The following is a 17,580-nucleotide window of genomic DNA, read 5'->3' on the forward strand; positions in this document are numbered from 1 at the left end:
TCTTGTATTGCAAAATCAGCTGCTCTTGTTTGCTGCATTCAAACCCATTTATCAGCGAGAGCAGACGCGAGTGAGATTACTGGGGTCTTTTTCTCAGGAGAAACATCTAAGAAGCTGAAAACTTAAGCAAAAGTCTACATTTGTGCTCCATGGAATCTCATTATTGTCTGGAAGAAATGACGGAGATGCACTCTTAAAAATTAAGTTTTTTTCTCGTCGATGCCATAGAAGGGGCATTTTTTTCTAAGTGTGAAGAACATCGTAACCTTGTAAGCCTTCCATGGATGCTAAAGGTTCTTCATGGAACCAGAGATGCCACTAAAGAACCTTTATTTTTAAGAGTGCATTAAAAAGTTTTGTGTGCATCTCACCCAGCGATATCTTCTCTCCAGAGTCAGCGGGCAGCAGAAACACCAGCAGCGCGAGAGTGGAGATCAGGACGCACGGGATCAGCAGGTTGAGGCCGTAGTACAGCGTCCTTCTCCTCATGACCACAGTGAAGGTGACGTCAGGATACGGCTCCTTACAGCAGTCGTAGAACTTCTCATTCCTTCTGCCTGGAACCTCTACAACACACACACACATGCACACACACACGCATGCACGCACACACACGCACACGCACACACACGCACACGCACACACACACACACACACACACACACACACACACACCCACACTTAAAAAATTTCTTTGAGTATAACAGTAACAATTTCAAGTGAAAAATCAACACACACACACACACACACGCATGCACACACGCACGCACGCACACACACACACACACACACGCACACACATGCACACGTCACTGACTCTAGCAACACCCTGGAAACTCCCCATAACACCCTCATAACATCACTCACATTTTCTTCAGAAAATAAAAAATCTTGATGTATACTTTAAAATACAACTGTAGATATGCATTCAGACATTATTTAATGTCTGTTTAGTGTTTGTTCTAAACAACAGAGTCAAATTGAACAGAATCAAATGGTAAATAAAACAAACAAAACAAAAACAAACCAATGAATCAGACAACAGAACCGAATCAAACAGAACTGAATAAAACAGAAACGAAGCATCAAACAGAATTAAATAAAACAGAACAAAACAGAATCACAATAGAATTAAGTAGAATCAAACAGAATCACAAACAAACAGAATCAGAGTCAAAAACACATGCATCAAAACAACAAACAAATCAAACACAATAGAATCAAATCAACTGAATAAAACAAAATTGAACAGAACAGAATAAAAAAACTATAGAATCAAACAGAACAAACCAAATTAAATAAAAAGAACAGAGTAAAACAGAATCAAAGATAACCAAATCAAAGAGTCAAACACAACAGAATCAAACAAAAATTAAACAGAACAGAATTAAACACAACCGATTCAAACTAAATTGAATCAAAGAGTCTAAAAACAACAGAATCAAAAAGAACAAATATACTTAGAGTAAGGAACCATGTTTTAATCAGTTTTGGTTTTTGCAGAAATATTGTGCTCATGAGGACAGAAATCCTAGTGCTCACTTATATTTTAGCAAATCAGAATCAAATTCAGAATCAGTTGTTGTGTCACCTAATTAATATTCATGAGCCAAGCCAAATTGTAATATGTCACCAAGTCCAATCTTCATGCATTTGCTTTATGAGGTCAGCTAATTATTTTTCTTTTATTTTAAGTAACTTTGAAATGATACAGGCTCTCTACAGCTTCTGGCGGTGATAATCTGCACAAATGATGTTCTGGAAGACAGAAATGTATCAGGGCATCTTGTGAAATGCTGATTATTTACAAATGGATGATTTCACATGCAGTTATGAGGGACTGAGAGTGTTTAAAATCAGTGTGTGTGTGTGTGTGTGTGTGTGTGTGTGTATGAAATGATGCATGGCAGACACTATTATGTAAAACTTGTTTGTTTTCTTCCAGTGTTTCTCAACATCTGCTTCAAATCACACGTCTCACTATGATACTATGGGATTATTAACTTATTCATATATTAATAATTAATAATTAGTCTTCATTGAAATTAAATGAAAACGGAATAATTAATAAAAAACTAACAATTAATTAAAAAAGAGATTATTAAATTATTAAAACTTTAAAAATGGAAAACATAAAATTGAAAACTAATTCAAAATATAAAAAAATATTTATTAATATTATATATATATTCATTTATAATTCAAGTTGCAATTTTATATGAATAAATTATAATTTATATGAATAAATATATATATATATATATTACTGAATGACATAAAAAACTAAATGAATCAAATCAAATAAAAAGCTAAAATAAATGACAAAAATACACCAGAAAAAAAAGAACATTTCAAATCTTGAATAAAAAAAGGAAAATTAAAACTAATTCAAAATATTAATAAATACTGTAGTAGTACATTAATTATACTACAATAACACTGTTTTGGACATGGTACAATGGCACTACCATGTGTTTTAGGGCATATATCATGGTACTAGCCTGGTATTTTTAGATTATCACATAAATAACATGGTATATGATTATATTAATCATTCACAGTATCATACATCACTGTACCGTGTGTAAAACTTACCAACCAGGTCCCATTCCCCGTTAGCGATGTATCCGGTAATATCGGCCTCCATCATCTGCAGGTCCAGAGACCATCCGCCATACGTCCACGAGCCGAACTTTAGATCACACCGCTGAACATCAAACGGGAACCAGCGCACATCGATGTAGCAGGTGCTCTTAAAGATACCTTAACAACAGAAGCATTGGGGGAAATGCTGTATTAGTTTAGTCACTGACGCTGTAAAAATGCTTTCTTTGCCCATTTTCTTACCCACAACGGATCACAAACAAACAAATTAAACACAACAGAATCAAACACAACAAAAACAAAATGAATCAAACAGAAAAGAACTAAACAGAGCAGAATAAAAAACAAACAAACCAAGCACATCGGAATTAAAAACAAGCAAATCAAAAATCAATCAAAAACAAACAAATCAACAAAAAACACAACATAATCAAATAGATTCAAACAGAACAGAATAAAAAACAAACAAACAAATCAAACACAACAGAATCAAAAAGAATCAAAACCAAATGCATCAAACAGAGCAGAATCCAACACAATGGAATAAAATAGAATCTATCAAATAGAACAGAATCAAAAACAATCAAATCAAACAAAACAGAATCAAACTAAATAAAAAACAAATGCATCAAACAGAGCAGAATCAAACAGAATCAAACACAATAGAATCAAATAGAATCTATCAAACAGAACAGAATAAAAAAACAAACAAATCAAACACAACAGAAACAAAAACAAACAAATCAAACAAAACAGAATCAAATAAAATCAAACGGAATAGAATAAAAACAAACAAAGAAAACAGAGCAGAATCAAAAACAGACAAATCAAACACAACAGAATCAAAAACAAACAAATCAAACAAAACAGAATCAAAAACAAACAAAACAGAATCAAATAAAATCAAACAGAACAGAACCAAAAACAAACAAATCAAACACAACAGAATCAGACAGAATCAAAAACAAATGCATCAAGAAAGAATCAAACATAACACAATTTCCTTACCACTTAAACATCTTGAAACCAGTAAAATGGCAGAAAATATTAAGAGTGTAGTTTAGTTTCGTATGAATACTTTGATCATATGCTATTCCAAAACAGAGCTGAAAATAATTCTAGGGATGCACGATATTAGATTTTTGTCGATATCCGATATGCCGATATTTTTCAAATAATTTTGGCCGATAGACAATGCCGATACCGATATATATTTCCCTTTGTTTTGAAACAACACCAAGTCTCTCCTGTGCGCAAAATATAAACAAATTATTTTTAATTTTGGTTAGTGAGCAGAAGTAATAAATAACCATTATTAAAGTTCTTTTTTTTAATGAGAGTACATTGAAAGCCTTGAAAATAAATGTAATAAAATAAATCTCCGCTGTGTGTGTGTGTGTTTTTTCTCAGACAGATGTAGTTGAAACCTTAAGGTTTTATTGGTGGATTTATCATTAATACATGGTCTAAAGCAAATGAGCTGTAAAAATTCTAAAACTCTTTTACAGCACCTTGTATTTAAGTTTTCATAACCCATTTGAAAAAAATATATTGCATATTAATGAATAAATCTGTATATATTAAATTATTTAATTTACAAGTGTCAAGAATGACCACACTGTTGACGTGTGTGATCTTATCACTATCACACCCTGAGCACATGTGACATATCCGTCTTATCGGCATAATTTATTCAAATTGATGCACGATATTATCGGAACGTTATCGGAATCGGCCGATTCCGATAACGTTCCGATAATATCGTGCATCCCTAATTAATTCCCCAATGAACTGAACTAGAGGAAAGTCCCTCTGAAGACAAACTTCTGTGAATCCAATTTGTTTGGAGTCTAAAGTTGTCCCACTCAGTTTCCGTCCCCATCCCGTAATAAAGCCTCCGGAGGGCTCCACACGACCTCATTAGAAAAACGGATCGCTCACTGTCTCCTGCTGATTTACATAAATCCCATCATGCATTTCTTTCTGAACTCTCAGCCCGTCGTGTGTGAGTGTTTGTATTGATTCCTGTCAGCGGACGCACGGACAGTAATTGAAACGGCAGAATAAGAGGTGAGAGTGTGTTTGTGTGTTTTCCAGGTGACAGGTGAGTCCAGGTCACCCTGAGCCGCACTAACTATAGGGATGGATGGCACAGTCTCTGTCAGCTCACGAGGGAATGAGACAAGCGCACGTGAACAGAGCCACAATGCCAAATTACCTGCGGGACACTCAGGATTTACTTTGAGCCACAACTAGGAGGATACAAAATAAATCAGGACAGGCTGGAGATGTGTGAGTACTTACATTTTTATAACCTATTAGACAGTTTCAATGACTAATACAAGGCCAGAAATGCAGACGCGACTTAAGGTGACTTAAAAGTACTATTAATAAAACAAAAACTGAAATAAAAATACATTACAGCTAAACAGAATTTAAAAGAAAATTGCATGTACAAATTACAATCATACTGTAAAACTACAATAGAATATATAATGATTTGCTTTCAGCACCTTCATAACATGAATATAAACAAAGTAAAATCACCTGATGCACATTCAGTATTCATCATTATTAGTTAACAAAACCTTGCTGTATTTATTTGTTTACTTATTTAAGAAAATTGACACCACCATATTGCTTTGACCGAAGTGATTTTAACATTTTTGTAAGTTTTATTTTGCTGCAGATTATACATTAAAATGTGTAATATATTTAAATGTATTACTAAAACTAGTATTATATTTAAAATGATACTACTACTACTATTAATTATCATTATTATTATAAATAAAAACGTTTAAATTACTGTTTTTTAACTTTTATGAGAACTTTACATTCTTGATAAATGTACAAAATTATCCCATGTGGGTCTATTCAGTAAATATAGTGATGTGACAAAAATTGCACACTGTAATATTGTCATGGTCTCTAGCTGGAGTGCCCGTGAGCTTCGCTAGAGGGTACTCCATCCCAGACTTTACCACTCCATCAAAAACTTAATTTCCCATAATCCTTTGCCCGGACTCATCAACACTCACTGTTTGCACCTGTGTCTCATTTACCCTGTCTGCTCACCCTATATAAGTCTGGTTTAGTTTGTCATTCTTTGCGAAGTCTTGTAAGTGTTACACTGCATCTCTGAGCGTTTCTCCTGTTTATATGTATCTTGGTTTTTGGACTCTTTGCCTGTGTTCTCTGCCTTGTTGTTTAGTCGGACTGATTGCCTGTGTGTTGACCCTTGCCTGCTGTCTGATTTCGATTCTGGACTTTCCTAATAAACACTGCATTTGGATCCTCACTCAGTCTCTGAGCAGTCCGTAACAAATATCATAAATTATATTAGAAATATTTTTTGAGTTGCTGCTATATGTGTCAAGACAAGTCAATAAACTGAATAAAAACAAACAACAAAAAACTAAGCAAAAACCCAACTTGTGAAACCAAAAACGATAATAAATGTGTTACTTAAAATAAATTCTAAATTGTAATAATTCTAAATATTAATAAAAACTATAACAGTATTGCATTGATAATTTACCATAACAGAACAGTGACATGAAGACCTAATCCCATCATAACAGGCAGACATTGTGGGTTTTTATGTGTATTTTACCTGGTGGCAAGTACTGACAGTATCCAGATGAGTTGACCAGCACGTTTGTGTGAAATGTGGCGTCAAACCTCTCATCAGCACTGTTAGAAACAAAAGACCCACAGACAAAGAGTTTTCATTTGTGTTTTGATCACAGCATCGTTCCCAGACTTTCACTGTATCAGTACGATCCTAACGTGTGGAAAATCATCACAACGCAGAACACACAAACGCGACATTTCCAAACTTCTGATGGCCGTGTCGCAGTTTGGAAGTGCACAACCCTGCAACTTTAGTGGGACAAACAGGTCTATAAAGCACGAGCGGCGTGAGTCTGGAGTCAGCCGTGTAAATCAGGGTTATTTAAGACGCCACAGAACTGCCGGAGATGACACAGTGAGTGACGGCGTTTCGCAGGAGAGCAGAGAGAGAGAGAGACGTTCAGAGAACTATCAGAGGCTAAACCCTCGTTCTCTCTACGTCCTCGCCACTTTCTGACACACAGAGAGATGATGAGAACTTCTGCAAGAAGAGACTGCAGTCACGAAAGCGGTGCATGCTGGGTAATTGCATCGCAAACAGAAATGGCTGTTATAATCTATGCTGTCTGATCATGAGCTCTGTTTGCACGTAAACCCAACACTCACAAACTTTTATGTATTGTATAAACAGTTATAATATATAGAAACAGTTTTAACAGAAACAAACTAATACAACTTATTGTGATGCATATTTGTCAGTCATACATAATTAAGATTATAATCAGATTGCTGCCCCAGTGTTACTTCAGTATCACTGAAATAGCCTACAATTATGATTTTTATTAATATTTTGAATTCATTTTAATTTTCTATATCATCCGATTTTATAGATTTTTTTTTTAAATGTAGTAATTTAGTAATAATTTAGTAGTAATTTTAGTAATTTTGTTGTATTTTTGCCACTTTTATTATTATTTTAAATATGTCTATTTTAAATTTTACAATTAAACGTCTATTTTAAATTATGTTTTTATTAACTTTTATTTCAGGTTTAGTTATTTAAGTAGTTAAACTAAATGAAAATGAGAAATGTTTCCTTGACAGCTGAAAAAAATAAGTTTGTTTAAATAATCAAGGTTATTATAGTTAACTAAAACTAAAACCATAAAGCAAAAGTTGTAAATTGAAATGATAACAATAAAAAATGAACTGAAATAAAATAAAAAGAAAATTAAACTTTTTTTTTATTTCAGCTACTTGCCAAGGCAACACTTCTTATGTAGTTTAACTTCAAGTACTAAATAATTAACACTAAAATTTTTAAAAAGAAAGAAAATAATATATACATATTTCAAAAACGAATAAAAAAGAAATTGTAGCTCATTTTAAACAGAAAACAAAAATAAAAACATTCAAAATATTAATACAAATTGGTATGAAAATGGTTAAAATATGACTAGCTGTGGAACAAGCAATATTCATTTAGTTAAAATGTATGACAGTGAAACAAATGGCATTTAATAATGACAAATAAATAAACCTAGTTGTTCTGTATTAAAATACATTCGGTTTATTAGTATTATTACAGAAATCTGACCTGATCTGATGTATAACTGACAAATATGCATCATGTTATTGTTTATTAGTTTGTGTTAAAACGGTGTAAACGGATGTAAATTTATATGCAATTGAAATACATACAATTTATGCATTAATTACTGTTTTTGAGTGAACATGCAAGATTTATTTTATGTCATATGGGACGCTAGCAGCACTGCGGTTATTTTACTCAGGAAGTCAAAAAATAAAAAATAAAAAGCTGTAAATTCATAATGAAGGTCCAGCAGGCAGTGCAAAAACGTGAAGGTCAAAATAAATGAGAAGTGTTGAGAATAAAAGAGCCGCTGTGAAAAAAACGAGCAGCTAATTTGCGCTGTAATTTTTACTGAGGTTGAGTGAGAAAAAAAACAGACTCACTCTTCACTGACTTCTCTTAAAGGAATAGTTCACCCACAATTGAAAGTTTTCTGAAAATATCCTCACCCTCAGGCCATCCAAGATTTGTTTCTTCATCAGATTTGGAGAAATGTAGCATTGCATCAGTGTCTCAGCAATGGATGCTCTGCAGTGAATGGGTGCCGTCAGAATGAGAGTCCAAACAGCTGATAAAAACACCACAATAATCCACACCACTCCAGTCCATCAGTTAATGTCTTGAGAAGTGTAAGAAACAAACCCATCATTAAGACATTTTAACTTTAAACTGCCACTTCTGGCCAAAATATGAGTCAATAATCCATAATAATGCTTCCTCCAGTGAAGAAGTCCATCTCCTGTTGTCTCTCACATCATAATCCATCCACATATTTGTTTAGAGCTGTTCTGGCTTGTAAACGGTGCTTGATCTGTGCAGATTTCTCTCCTGATTCAGATGGATTATGAACTCATATTTTAGCTGGAAGGAATGGTTTGAAGTTAAAAACGTCTTGATGGATTTGTTTCAGCTTTTGTCTTCTCCAGATGTTAACTGATGGACTGGAGTGGTGTGGATTACTGTGATGTTTTTATCAGCTGTTTGTACTCTCATTCTGACGGCACCCATTCACTTCCATTGGTGAGCAAGTGATGCAATGCTACATTTCTCCAAATCTGAAGAAGAAACAAACTCATCCTAATCTTTGGTGGCCTGAGGGTGAGTGCATTTTCAGCTAATGTTCATTTTTGAGTGAACTATTCCTTTAAATCACTGTAATCAATGCATCCGGATTAGCTGTTCCTCCTGAATGGGACGGGTATTGACAGAAATCCAACCAAGCTTTACACATATTCCAATTTGTTAATGCAACATTTGCATTTCTGTGAGTAAAATGATCAGAAAATACCAACAATACTATTAAACAACATTAAACATTGTAAAAATGAATTTGAATCTGTTTGAGTTGACGGATGTTTCACATCAAGAGTCAAAGAGTGTGCAAAATATTTTTGCAAAGAATAAATAATAAATGATCTGAGCTAAAGCAGAAACACTAAAGCATTAACGATGCTTTGATGCCTTGTGTCTGGGATCAGGCTTTGGTTTCTGTACCTGTTATACAGCAGGATGTCGGGCCTCCAGATGAGGGAGTCTGGGAAGCGAACCGTGTTCACGCCGGGATAATCGCTCGTATTCCACTGCAGATAGTAGTCGCTCCAATACTGCGGCACAGAAACATGATGCTCAATTACATTCACCAGCTCAAGTCTGAATGAAGCTCACAAAACAATGACATTTTGGGTGAACTATTGCTTCAAAAATAAAAGGTTAGGTCCTTTTTTCTATTTCTCTTTTTACGGTTCACTTTTTGGGTTTTAATTTGCTGTTTTCTACCTGTCGTACACTTCTTTCAGTTTTATTAATGGTTTAAATGCCAAGGGTTGCAGCAAGTTCATCTGGATTTTTACCACTGATTGTTTGCCTATGTTGTTCTGAATGTTTAGAAGATGATAAAATATCAATAAAAATTTGATTAAAAAATAATAAAAGGTTCTTTGATGGTTCTTTAAAAAACGGACATAATCAAGAACCATTTTTGGCTTTTTTGAGTGACTATATGGTTCAGTACACTCAAATTACATTTTAAACCAAAACATGAACACAAATAATTTTTTTTGTTTATTTGTGTCGTTCAGTCTCAGAAAAAGGTACTAATATGTATCTTTAAGGCACTATTATGGACCCTTTGGGGTAAATAAGGTACAAAACTTTTTAAAAAGGTACCACCCCAGTGACAGCTTTTGTACCTTTTTTTTCTGAGAGTGTTTGGATGTATTAAAACCATGTATGTCATCATATATTTATTTTTCAGGATTCTTTTTTTTTTTAAAGTTCAAAAGAACAGCATTTATTTGAAATATAAAAAAAATCACCTTTCGCAACATTACACTGTAAATGTCTTTACTGTCTCTTTTGATCAGTTTAATGCATGCTTGCTGAATAAAAGTATACTTTTTTTTTAAACAACGTTTGAATAGCATAGTGTGTACTGTGTATATTTTCATACCAGATGGCTCTGTGCTCTGGCTGCTGGTTTGAGCAGATATCGATGTGCTGGACTCGTGCCATTACATATATTGTTAATCGTAGCTCGTGTCATATTGGATTACAGTATATGTGTATCTACAGCGGCTCCGTTCGGCCTTCTTAAGTCATACATTAGCTAAATTAAAGTTCGCTATCAGAGATCATTACAGATAAGATGAAGGCCAGAGGAGACGGAAAGATGAAAACGGAGAATTGAACGCTGAGTAAATGTTACCAGAACAATCTTAATGTTCGGCTTTGGTTGATTTGGGTCCATTAAACACAGAAGTATACATGGAAGCCTGTTTTCACCACTGAATAACAAATAAAACAAGGTAATTGTGACTTCTTATCTCATAATTCAGAGTTTTTTTTCTCGCAATTGTGATTTTCTCACAATTACATGATAGAAACTTGCAAATGACCCTTCGCAAAGACCCGCCCCCCCCTTAGTTACTGTTGCTACGTCTGACAAGCCATGCCGCTCTCACACCACACATCATGTTCTTACGCAGTAAATACATCACAGAGCAACGAGGAAACTGACAACACGCCGACAGATATTTTTTAAAGAAATTCAAACAATAAATACTGTTTTGTGGCTCTTTAATGTGTCGTGACAGACCACTGTAGCGCCTTAGATCAAGCTACACGTGAACCGATCGTCTCTTCCGCTTTAGTTATAGTTGAAATAAACATGAATGAACATCAGAAGGTATCTTGTTTCAACCGCGGAAAGACGTCAATACACACCATTTTTCAAGTTCAAGTCCACCGCCAGTAGTGGTTTGTTTGTAGGACAAAATAGCGGATTCTGCGTTATGATTGTCCAGATCGCCTGTCAATCAAACTCCCAGCGAAGGGTGTGTTATAAAGTCAGAATTGTTAGATAAAAACGTGCAATTCTGAGAAAGAAATATATTGTAATATATACATACATATATACATACAGTGAGTATATATATATATATATATATATATATATATATATCTTGTATTTGTGACTTCTTTCTCGCAATTCTGACCTTTTTTTACTCTCAATTCTAAGTTTATATTTCGCAGTTATGACTTCTCAGAATTTTGAGATACAAACTTTAAAAAAAACCTTTTCTTAAAATTCTTAAAATTTCAGAATTATGACTTTATAACTCACAGTTGAATTATAAAGTAAAAATTGCAAGATATTAACTAATATTAAGAGAAAAACAACAGAATTGTGAGATTAAATCTCACAATTTTGAGAAATAAAGTCGCAATTCTGAGCAATAAATTGACTTTTTTATCAGAATTGCGACTTTATTTTGTTTTTCTCTTTTTTCTTACAAATGCAAGTTTATATCACAAATCTGACTTTATTTCAGAATTGCGAGTTTCTATCACACAATATCTTAGAAAAAAGTCAGAAGTGCGATATTATTTCTCAGAATTGCGAGTATTTCTCAGAATTGTGACATTTCTCAGAATTTTTTTTATCTTTGGATAAAAGCGTTTGCTAAATGACTAAATGTAAATGTAATGTAAATTTCTACTTTATTTCTCTGAATTGCTAGCATTTCTCAGAATTGTGACTTTATTTCTCAGAATTGCTCATTTATTTCTCAGAATTGTGACTTTATTTCTCAGAATTGCTACTTTATTTCCCAGAATTGCGAGTATTTCTCAGAATTGTGACTTTATTTCTCAGAATTGCTCATTTATTTCTCAGAATTGTGACTTTATTTCTCAGAATTGCGAGTATTTCTCAGAATTGCGACTTTATTTCTCAGAATTGCGTCTTTATTTCTCAGAATTGCAACTATTTCTCAGAATTGCATCTTTATTTCTCAGAATTGCGACTTTATTTCTCAGAATTGCTACTTTATTTCTCAGAATTGCAAGTATTTCTCAGAATTGCTACTTTATTTATCAGAATTGCAACTATTTCTCAGAATTGCTACTTTATTTCTCAGAATTGCAACTATTTCTCAGAATTGCAACTATTTCTCAGAATTGCAACTATTTCTCAGAATTGTGACTTTATTTCTCAGAATTGTGTCTTTGTTTCTCAGAATTGTGACTTTATTTCTCAGAATTGTACTTTATTTCTCAGAATTGCAACTATTTCTCAGAATTGCGACTTCATTTCTCAGAATTGCTACTTTATTTCTCAGAAAAGTCAGACTTGTGAGATAAAAAGTCACAATTACCTTTTTAAAAAAAAAATGTTTTATTCAATGGCATAAACTTCTTAATGACACTGTGATGAGACAATCAACATTTTTACAGTTTGCTAACTTCTGTGCGGAGAGGAAAAACCCTTTAGATCTGTTCTTCATAGTTGACTTGCAGCTCCTAGACTTTATTTTAGACTATACAAGGTCATCTTCGACGCGGCAGATTGCGAATGACATTCAGCAGAGGACGTTTGTCGGTTTCTCGTGTCAGCTGTTTTCCTCCAAACATTTGCGCGTGCACATGTTTAATTAGGCTGTTATCGGCGCTCTCTGCAGGAGAATAACAGGACGCCCTCGCTCTTCATGAAGATTAGAAAGCCGCTCACTCTGCAAACTCTCTGTAATCTCTCTCTGTCGTTTCCATTCACGCGTCGGAGGTTATTTCATACCCTGAGCGATTCCTCACAATCAAGACGCCTTTATAAATCACCCTCGGCCTGAAATACTCTTTACTCATCATTTGCTCTTCTGTGCACCAGTTTATGAATTAATCTATTTTTTATTCATTTTGTTCCCTTTTTTTTTTGGCCAATATATATGCAAAATATATGCTATCGCCCCAGTTTCCAAATCATTCATTCATTCATTCATTTTTTATCTCCATCCAACCATCATATATGCTATGGCCCCAGATTTCTTTATTTAAATTTAAACAGCACAGATTAAGAAAATATGTTTTTCTATCTATATCTACAAATATTTTGGGCAAATTGGGTTTTATATATATATATATATATATATACATACACACACACACACACACACACATATTGGGTTATATTATATATAGATATATATTGGGATAGATAGATAGATAGATAGATAGATAGATAGATTTTTTTGTCAATAATTTGAATTTTATTTTTATATTTTCTGTTCTCATTTTAGTTTTAATTAAAGCTTTAGAACTGTGTTGATTTGTCATTAAATCTGTCTTTATAGTTTTTAGGTTTAATTTTAAAATGTATTTTATTTAGTGTCAGTTACTTTAGTACTTAAACTAAACGGAAATGAGAAATGCTGCCTTGCTTTTTTATTAGTTTAATGTTTTAGTTTTTTAAATATTTTATTTTCACTTAATGTTTTTTTTATTTATTTCAAGTGCTGAAAATGTTTTAATACATTTTAGATAATCATAACAACCCTGATTCAGACCCTTTTTTTGTGTGTGAGATAACAAATGCAAACAATTCAACTTGGTTTACGTTTGTTCATTAATCGTCGTAATTGTTTAACAATCATCATTAAAAGTATCACTGCTTTTTCCCCCCTATGTAGTGTTTTTGTGCAAACTCCACTCATAATTTCATCAGAAGTGGGACAAATGCTGTGTTTTCTCCAGTTAAGCAGATCTGTGCGTGTAGGAGGCTGGATTCACGTCTGAATGACCAGGAACACAAACGCTAAAGCCGTGAGCTGAGGTTACGCCGAGGAAACCGGATTAAACGCCCCTGCGGTCTCAGAGAAAGCCAGATCCATTGGGTTTCCTCCACATCTACTCAAAATAACTACCTTTCTTTCCCAGCATGCTTTCAGAGACAAAAGCCACTCCAGCTCTTCAGTGAGACATATGGCAGACGTGGATTATTTGATTAGACGTGATATTACAGCCTGGACAAATCACATTCATTAGTGGAGAGACGGGTCGTGTCAGACGTCACATGATCCGCTTAATCCAATAGCAATGGCCACACAGATGATGATGTAGATTATAATGAGGTTTATCGACTTTTATAAATGGGCAGAGCGGGGTAAGATGTGTCGCACCTATAATCAATCAAACCCAGTGTAATTTTTGTCTTGTTGCTAAGACCCACCAAAGATCTTCCTCTTATAACATCTTCTTCAAAAAGTACTTGTAAAAAATTTAAAACAAAAGGTTTTCCTACATTCATTTTAATGTAAATGAATACTCTGCAGCAAAATAAGTGCTTTATTCAGTTGTATATTTCTATAAAGAATTTAATTTATGTTCAGAACTTTATTTTAAAATTTAAATTAAATATGTTGAACCATAGCAACTCAAAAGAATATATCTATAATAATATAATATAATATAATTTATACTTTGTGCAATTATATATATATATATATATATATATATACACACACACACACACACACACACACATCATCACTGACTTCGGAAACTTCACACTGGACTTCAAGCAGCTTGGATTCTGTGCCTCTCCAGTCTTCCTCCAGACCTTGATTTCCAAATGAAATGCAACATTTACTTTTAGCTGAAAAGAGGACTTTGGAGCACTGAGCAGCAGTCCAGTTCTTTTTCTCCTTAGCCCAGGTGAGATGCTTCTGACGTTGTTTCTGTTTCAGAAGTTTTCCTGAAGACGTCTGAGCGTGGTGACTCTCGATGCACTGACTCCAGCACTCAAATGTAAATATTCTAATATTTCGAGAACATTTTATATATATATATATATGTAGATATATTCATACATACATATATAGGACATTATAAATATATTTACACTTTATATATAAATACATTTTGCATTTACCCAAATTTGTAAATGTATTTTCTTGCCCCTTGATGTACATTTCTAGTATTTTGTTTTAAATAGAATATATTTTAAAATTTAAAAATATATTTTCGCAAGCCATTCCGTTTAAAATATTTCTGTTTTTACAGTATTTCAAATAAATGCAGCCTTGGTGGGCATAAGAGAATAATATTAATGTTAATATAATAATATTAACATTAATATTATAAAAAAATTATATTACAATTATTGTTTCAATGTTAAGTAAAAAATTATATGTAAGAAAAATATAATACAATAATAAAAAATAATCATTATTAAAAAAATAATAATTATTATAGTACGTCAAAGTAACAAATTAAGAAAAATAATATAGATGAGCAGAAGAGACTTCTCTCTCTCTCTCTCTCTCTCTCTCTCTCTATATATATATATATACAGACACAATCAAAAGGTTTTTCTACATTCATTTTAATGTAAATTAATAATCTGCAGCAAAATAAGTGCTTTATTCAGTTGTATATTTCTATAAAGAATTTTTCTATATATGAAATAAAAATATTGCCAATATATCATTCTAATAACAAAATGGAATATTTAAGAAAAATTTATTATAATAATAATGATAATAATAATAATAATATTGCTGATTTTACTGTATTTTTGATCAAATAAATGCAGCTTTAGTGAGCAGAACATTAAAAATCTTACCAATTGTAATCTTGTGAAAGTTAGAGTATAATCTGATATATAACAAGACCAACTACAGTTTTCACTGTGTGAATAAATCAAAAATTGCTGAGAGCAGAGTTTTTAAGATGATGATCATATGCTGTGTGTCTCACCAGCTGAAGCCAGATGTTGGTTGTCAGAACCTGGTTCTTCTCATCCTGAAAATGAAACACAGCAGAGAGCAGACGTCATCTTCAAATGCCAGAAAGCGCCTGAGATCGACTCTAAATGTCAGTGAGAAATGTTGCTTCATACTTTACAGCTTATTTAAGAAGCGGATGCAATTCATGACTCACTGCTTGAGATTGAATGATTCAAACAGAAAGCATATTGTAAAAATATTTTCTCTCTGATCATTTTTGGGAGGATTTCGGTGGGTTTTTCATTCTTTTCTGTGATGTGATTTGAGCAGATGTGGCATCAGGTGTATTTTTGGGACAGAAGAGCAAAAAACAATCACAGCAAATCACTGGCGATGGGAATCAACACAACTGGATCAGTGGCTGTGAAATCTGCATGAAACTAGACTGCAAATCGATACAAAAACATACAAAAAATACATCAGGAATCAGAAATACTGCATGGCAATGTGAATATTACACAGTCTAGAAACTGACATGCCTCTTTTGATCCCCTCAAAATAGATTTCATAGATTATTATCCATTAGACGCTCCATCAGACGCTCCATATTGTTACGAATTAAATTAAACCCCTACTCAAAGAGAAATTAATTATCCGTAACTATATATATATACTGTATATATATATATATATATATATATATATAGAGAGAGAGAGAGAGAGAGAGAGAGAGAGCGAGAGAGTGAGTGCTGGGCAACGATTAATTGCAATTAATCACATCCAAAATAAAAGTTTTTGTTTATATAATATATGTGTATTATCATGCATTCTGCGACGAAAGATCATTAACAGTTGGTCTATGTGGTAATATACAGTACATCGGCCAGGGCATCCAAACGCTCACCTATCATTCATCGACCTCAAATATGGATTATCATCTGAAACAGTACTAGTACTAGTAGCAACTTCACATGGCCGCTCGCTCTAACGTTAACCTATAAAAATGTGTGCTATTTCAGTGTTTGTGCGGAATGAGGAAGCGTGCGCCGGTGTGATCACTTGCACTTAAAATGTTTTGGTCATACAAATAGGAGTTATACATCTTTGTAAGCTTTGAAGACTCTTCTTTTATTTGTGTGCAGTCACAATAACAAAAAAACAACAAAAAACTTTGTGATTTTGTAAAATAATGAAAGCAAACACGTGCGCGTTCTGCCGTCTTTGAACTATCATTGAACTATATTTATCAAATAATAAAACGAAACTCCGTGTATACTTGCTTCAGGCATAAGAAATATAGTCCTATCTATAGAAAGCGAAATGTCTGCTTTTAAACGAACCAATTAAGACGGAAAACAACTATTCTAAGGTTATGTGATCTGTATGAAACATTAATATAGGCGCATCCACTGAAGAGATCGTCAATTCATCACTGCAGCCGAAAATACAGCAAACACTGGTTTATCAACGAATTATTAAAATGTTAAAATACTAAAAGGTATGATGCATTCATAATCATTACTTCTGCCGGTGCACTGTGTGGCAAACCTTATTCGTGCGCTACATAGGCAATTAAACACTCATTACTATGATTTATGGTTTATTAATATAAACGTGCGATTAGTCAACTAACCGCTTAACATGAACGACTACTGGTTGACCAGAAAAATCTTTAGTCGAGGGCAGCTCTACAGTATATATTTTGAAAATATTTAAATGTATTTAAATGTATATATTTATATTCATATAATGTATATTATATATAAATATATTTAATATATAAACTTAGCATATTTTTCTTAAATATAT

General features: G+C 33.2%; 1 protein-coding gene across 1 annotated transcript in view; it reads right to left on the minus strand.

Annotated features, from left to right (window-relative positions):
• LOC107694999 (neuronal acetylcholine receptor subunit alpha-7) overlaps positions 1-17,580 on the minus strand; it is a 29,279-nt gene that overhangs the window by 6,723 nt on the left and 4,976 nt on the right. The window contains exons 3-7 of the mRNA XM_016494750.1: positions 15,803-15,847; positions 9,269-9,378; positions 6,221-6,300; positions 2,596-2,763; positions 372-566 (exon numbers count right to left, since the gene is read on the minus strand). Coding sequence (XP_016350236.1) covers positions 372-566; positions 2,596-2,763; positions 6,221-6,300; positions 9,269-9,378; positions 15,803-15,847 — 598 coding nt within the window. The remainder of the gene's footprint in view (positions 1-371; positions 567-2,595; positions 2,764-6,220; positions 6,301-9,268; positions 9,379-15,802; positions 15,848-17,580) is intronic.

This window comes from Sinocyclocheilus anshuiensis, unplaced genomic scaffold, assembly GCF_001515605.1.
Source record: "Sinocyclocheilus anshuiensis isolate Anshui unplaced genomic scaffold, SAMN03320099.WGS_v1.1 scaffold923, whole genome shotgun sequence".
In the NCBI taxonomy this organism is placed as follows: domain Eukaryota; kingdom Metazoa; phylum Chordata; class Actinopteri; order Cypriniformes; family Cyprinidae; genus Sinocyclocheilus; species Sinocyclocheilus anshuiensis.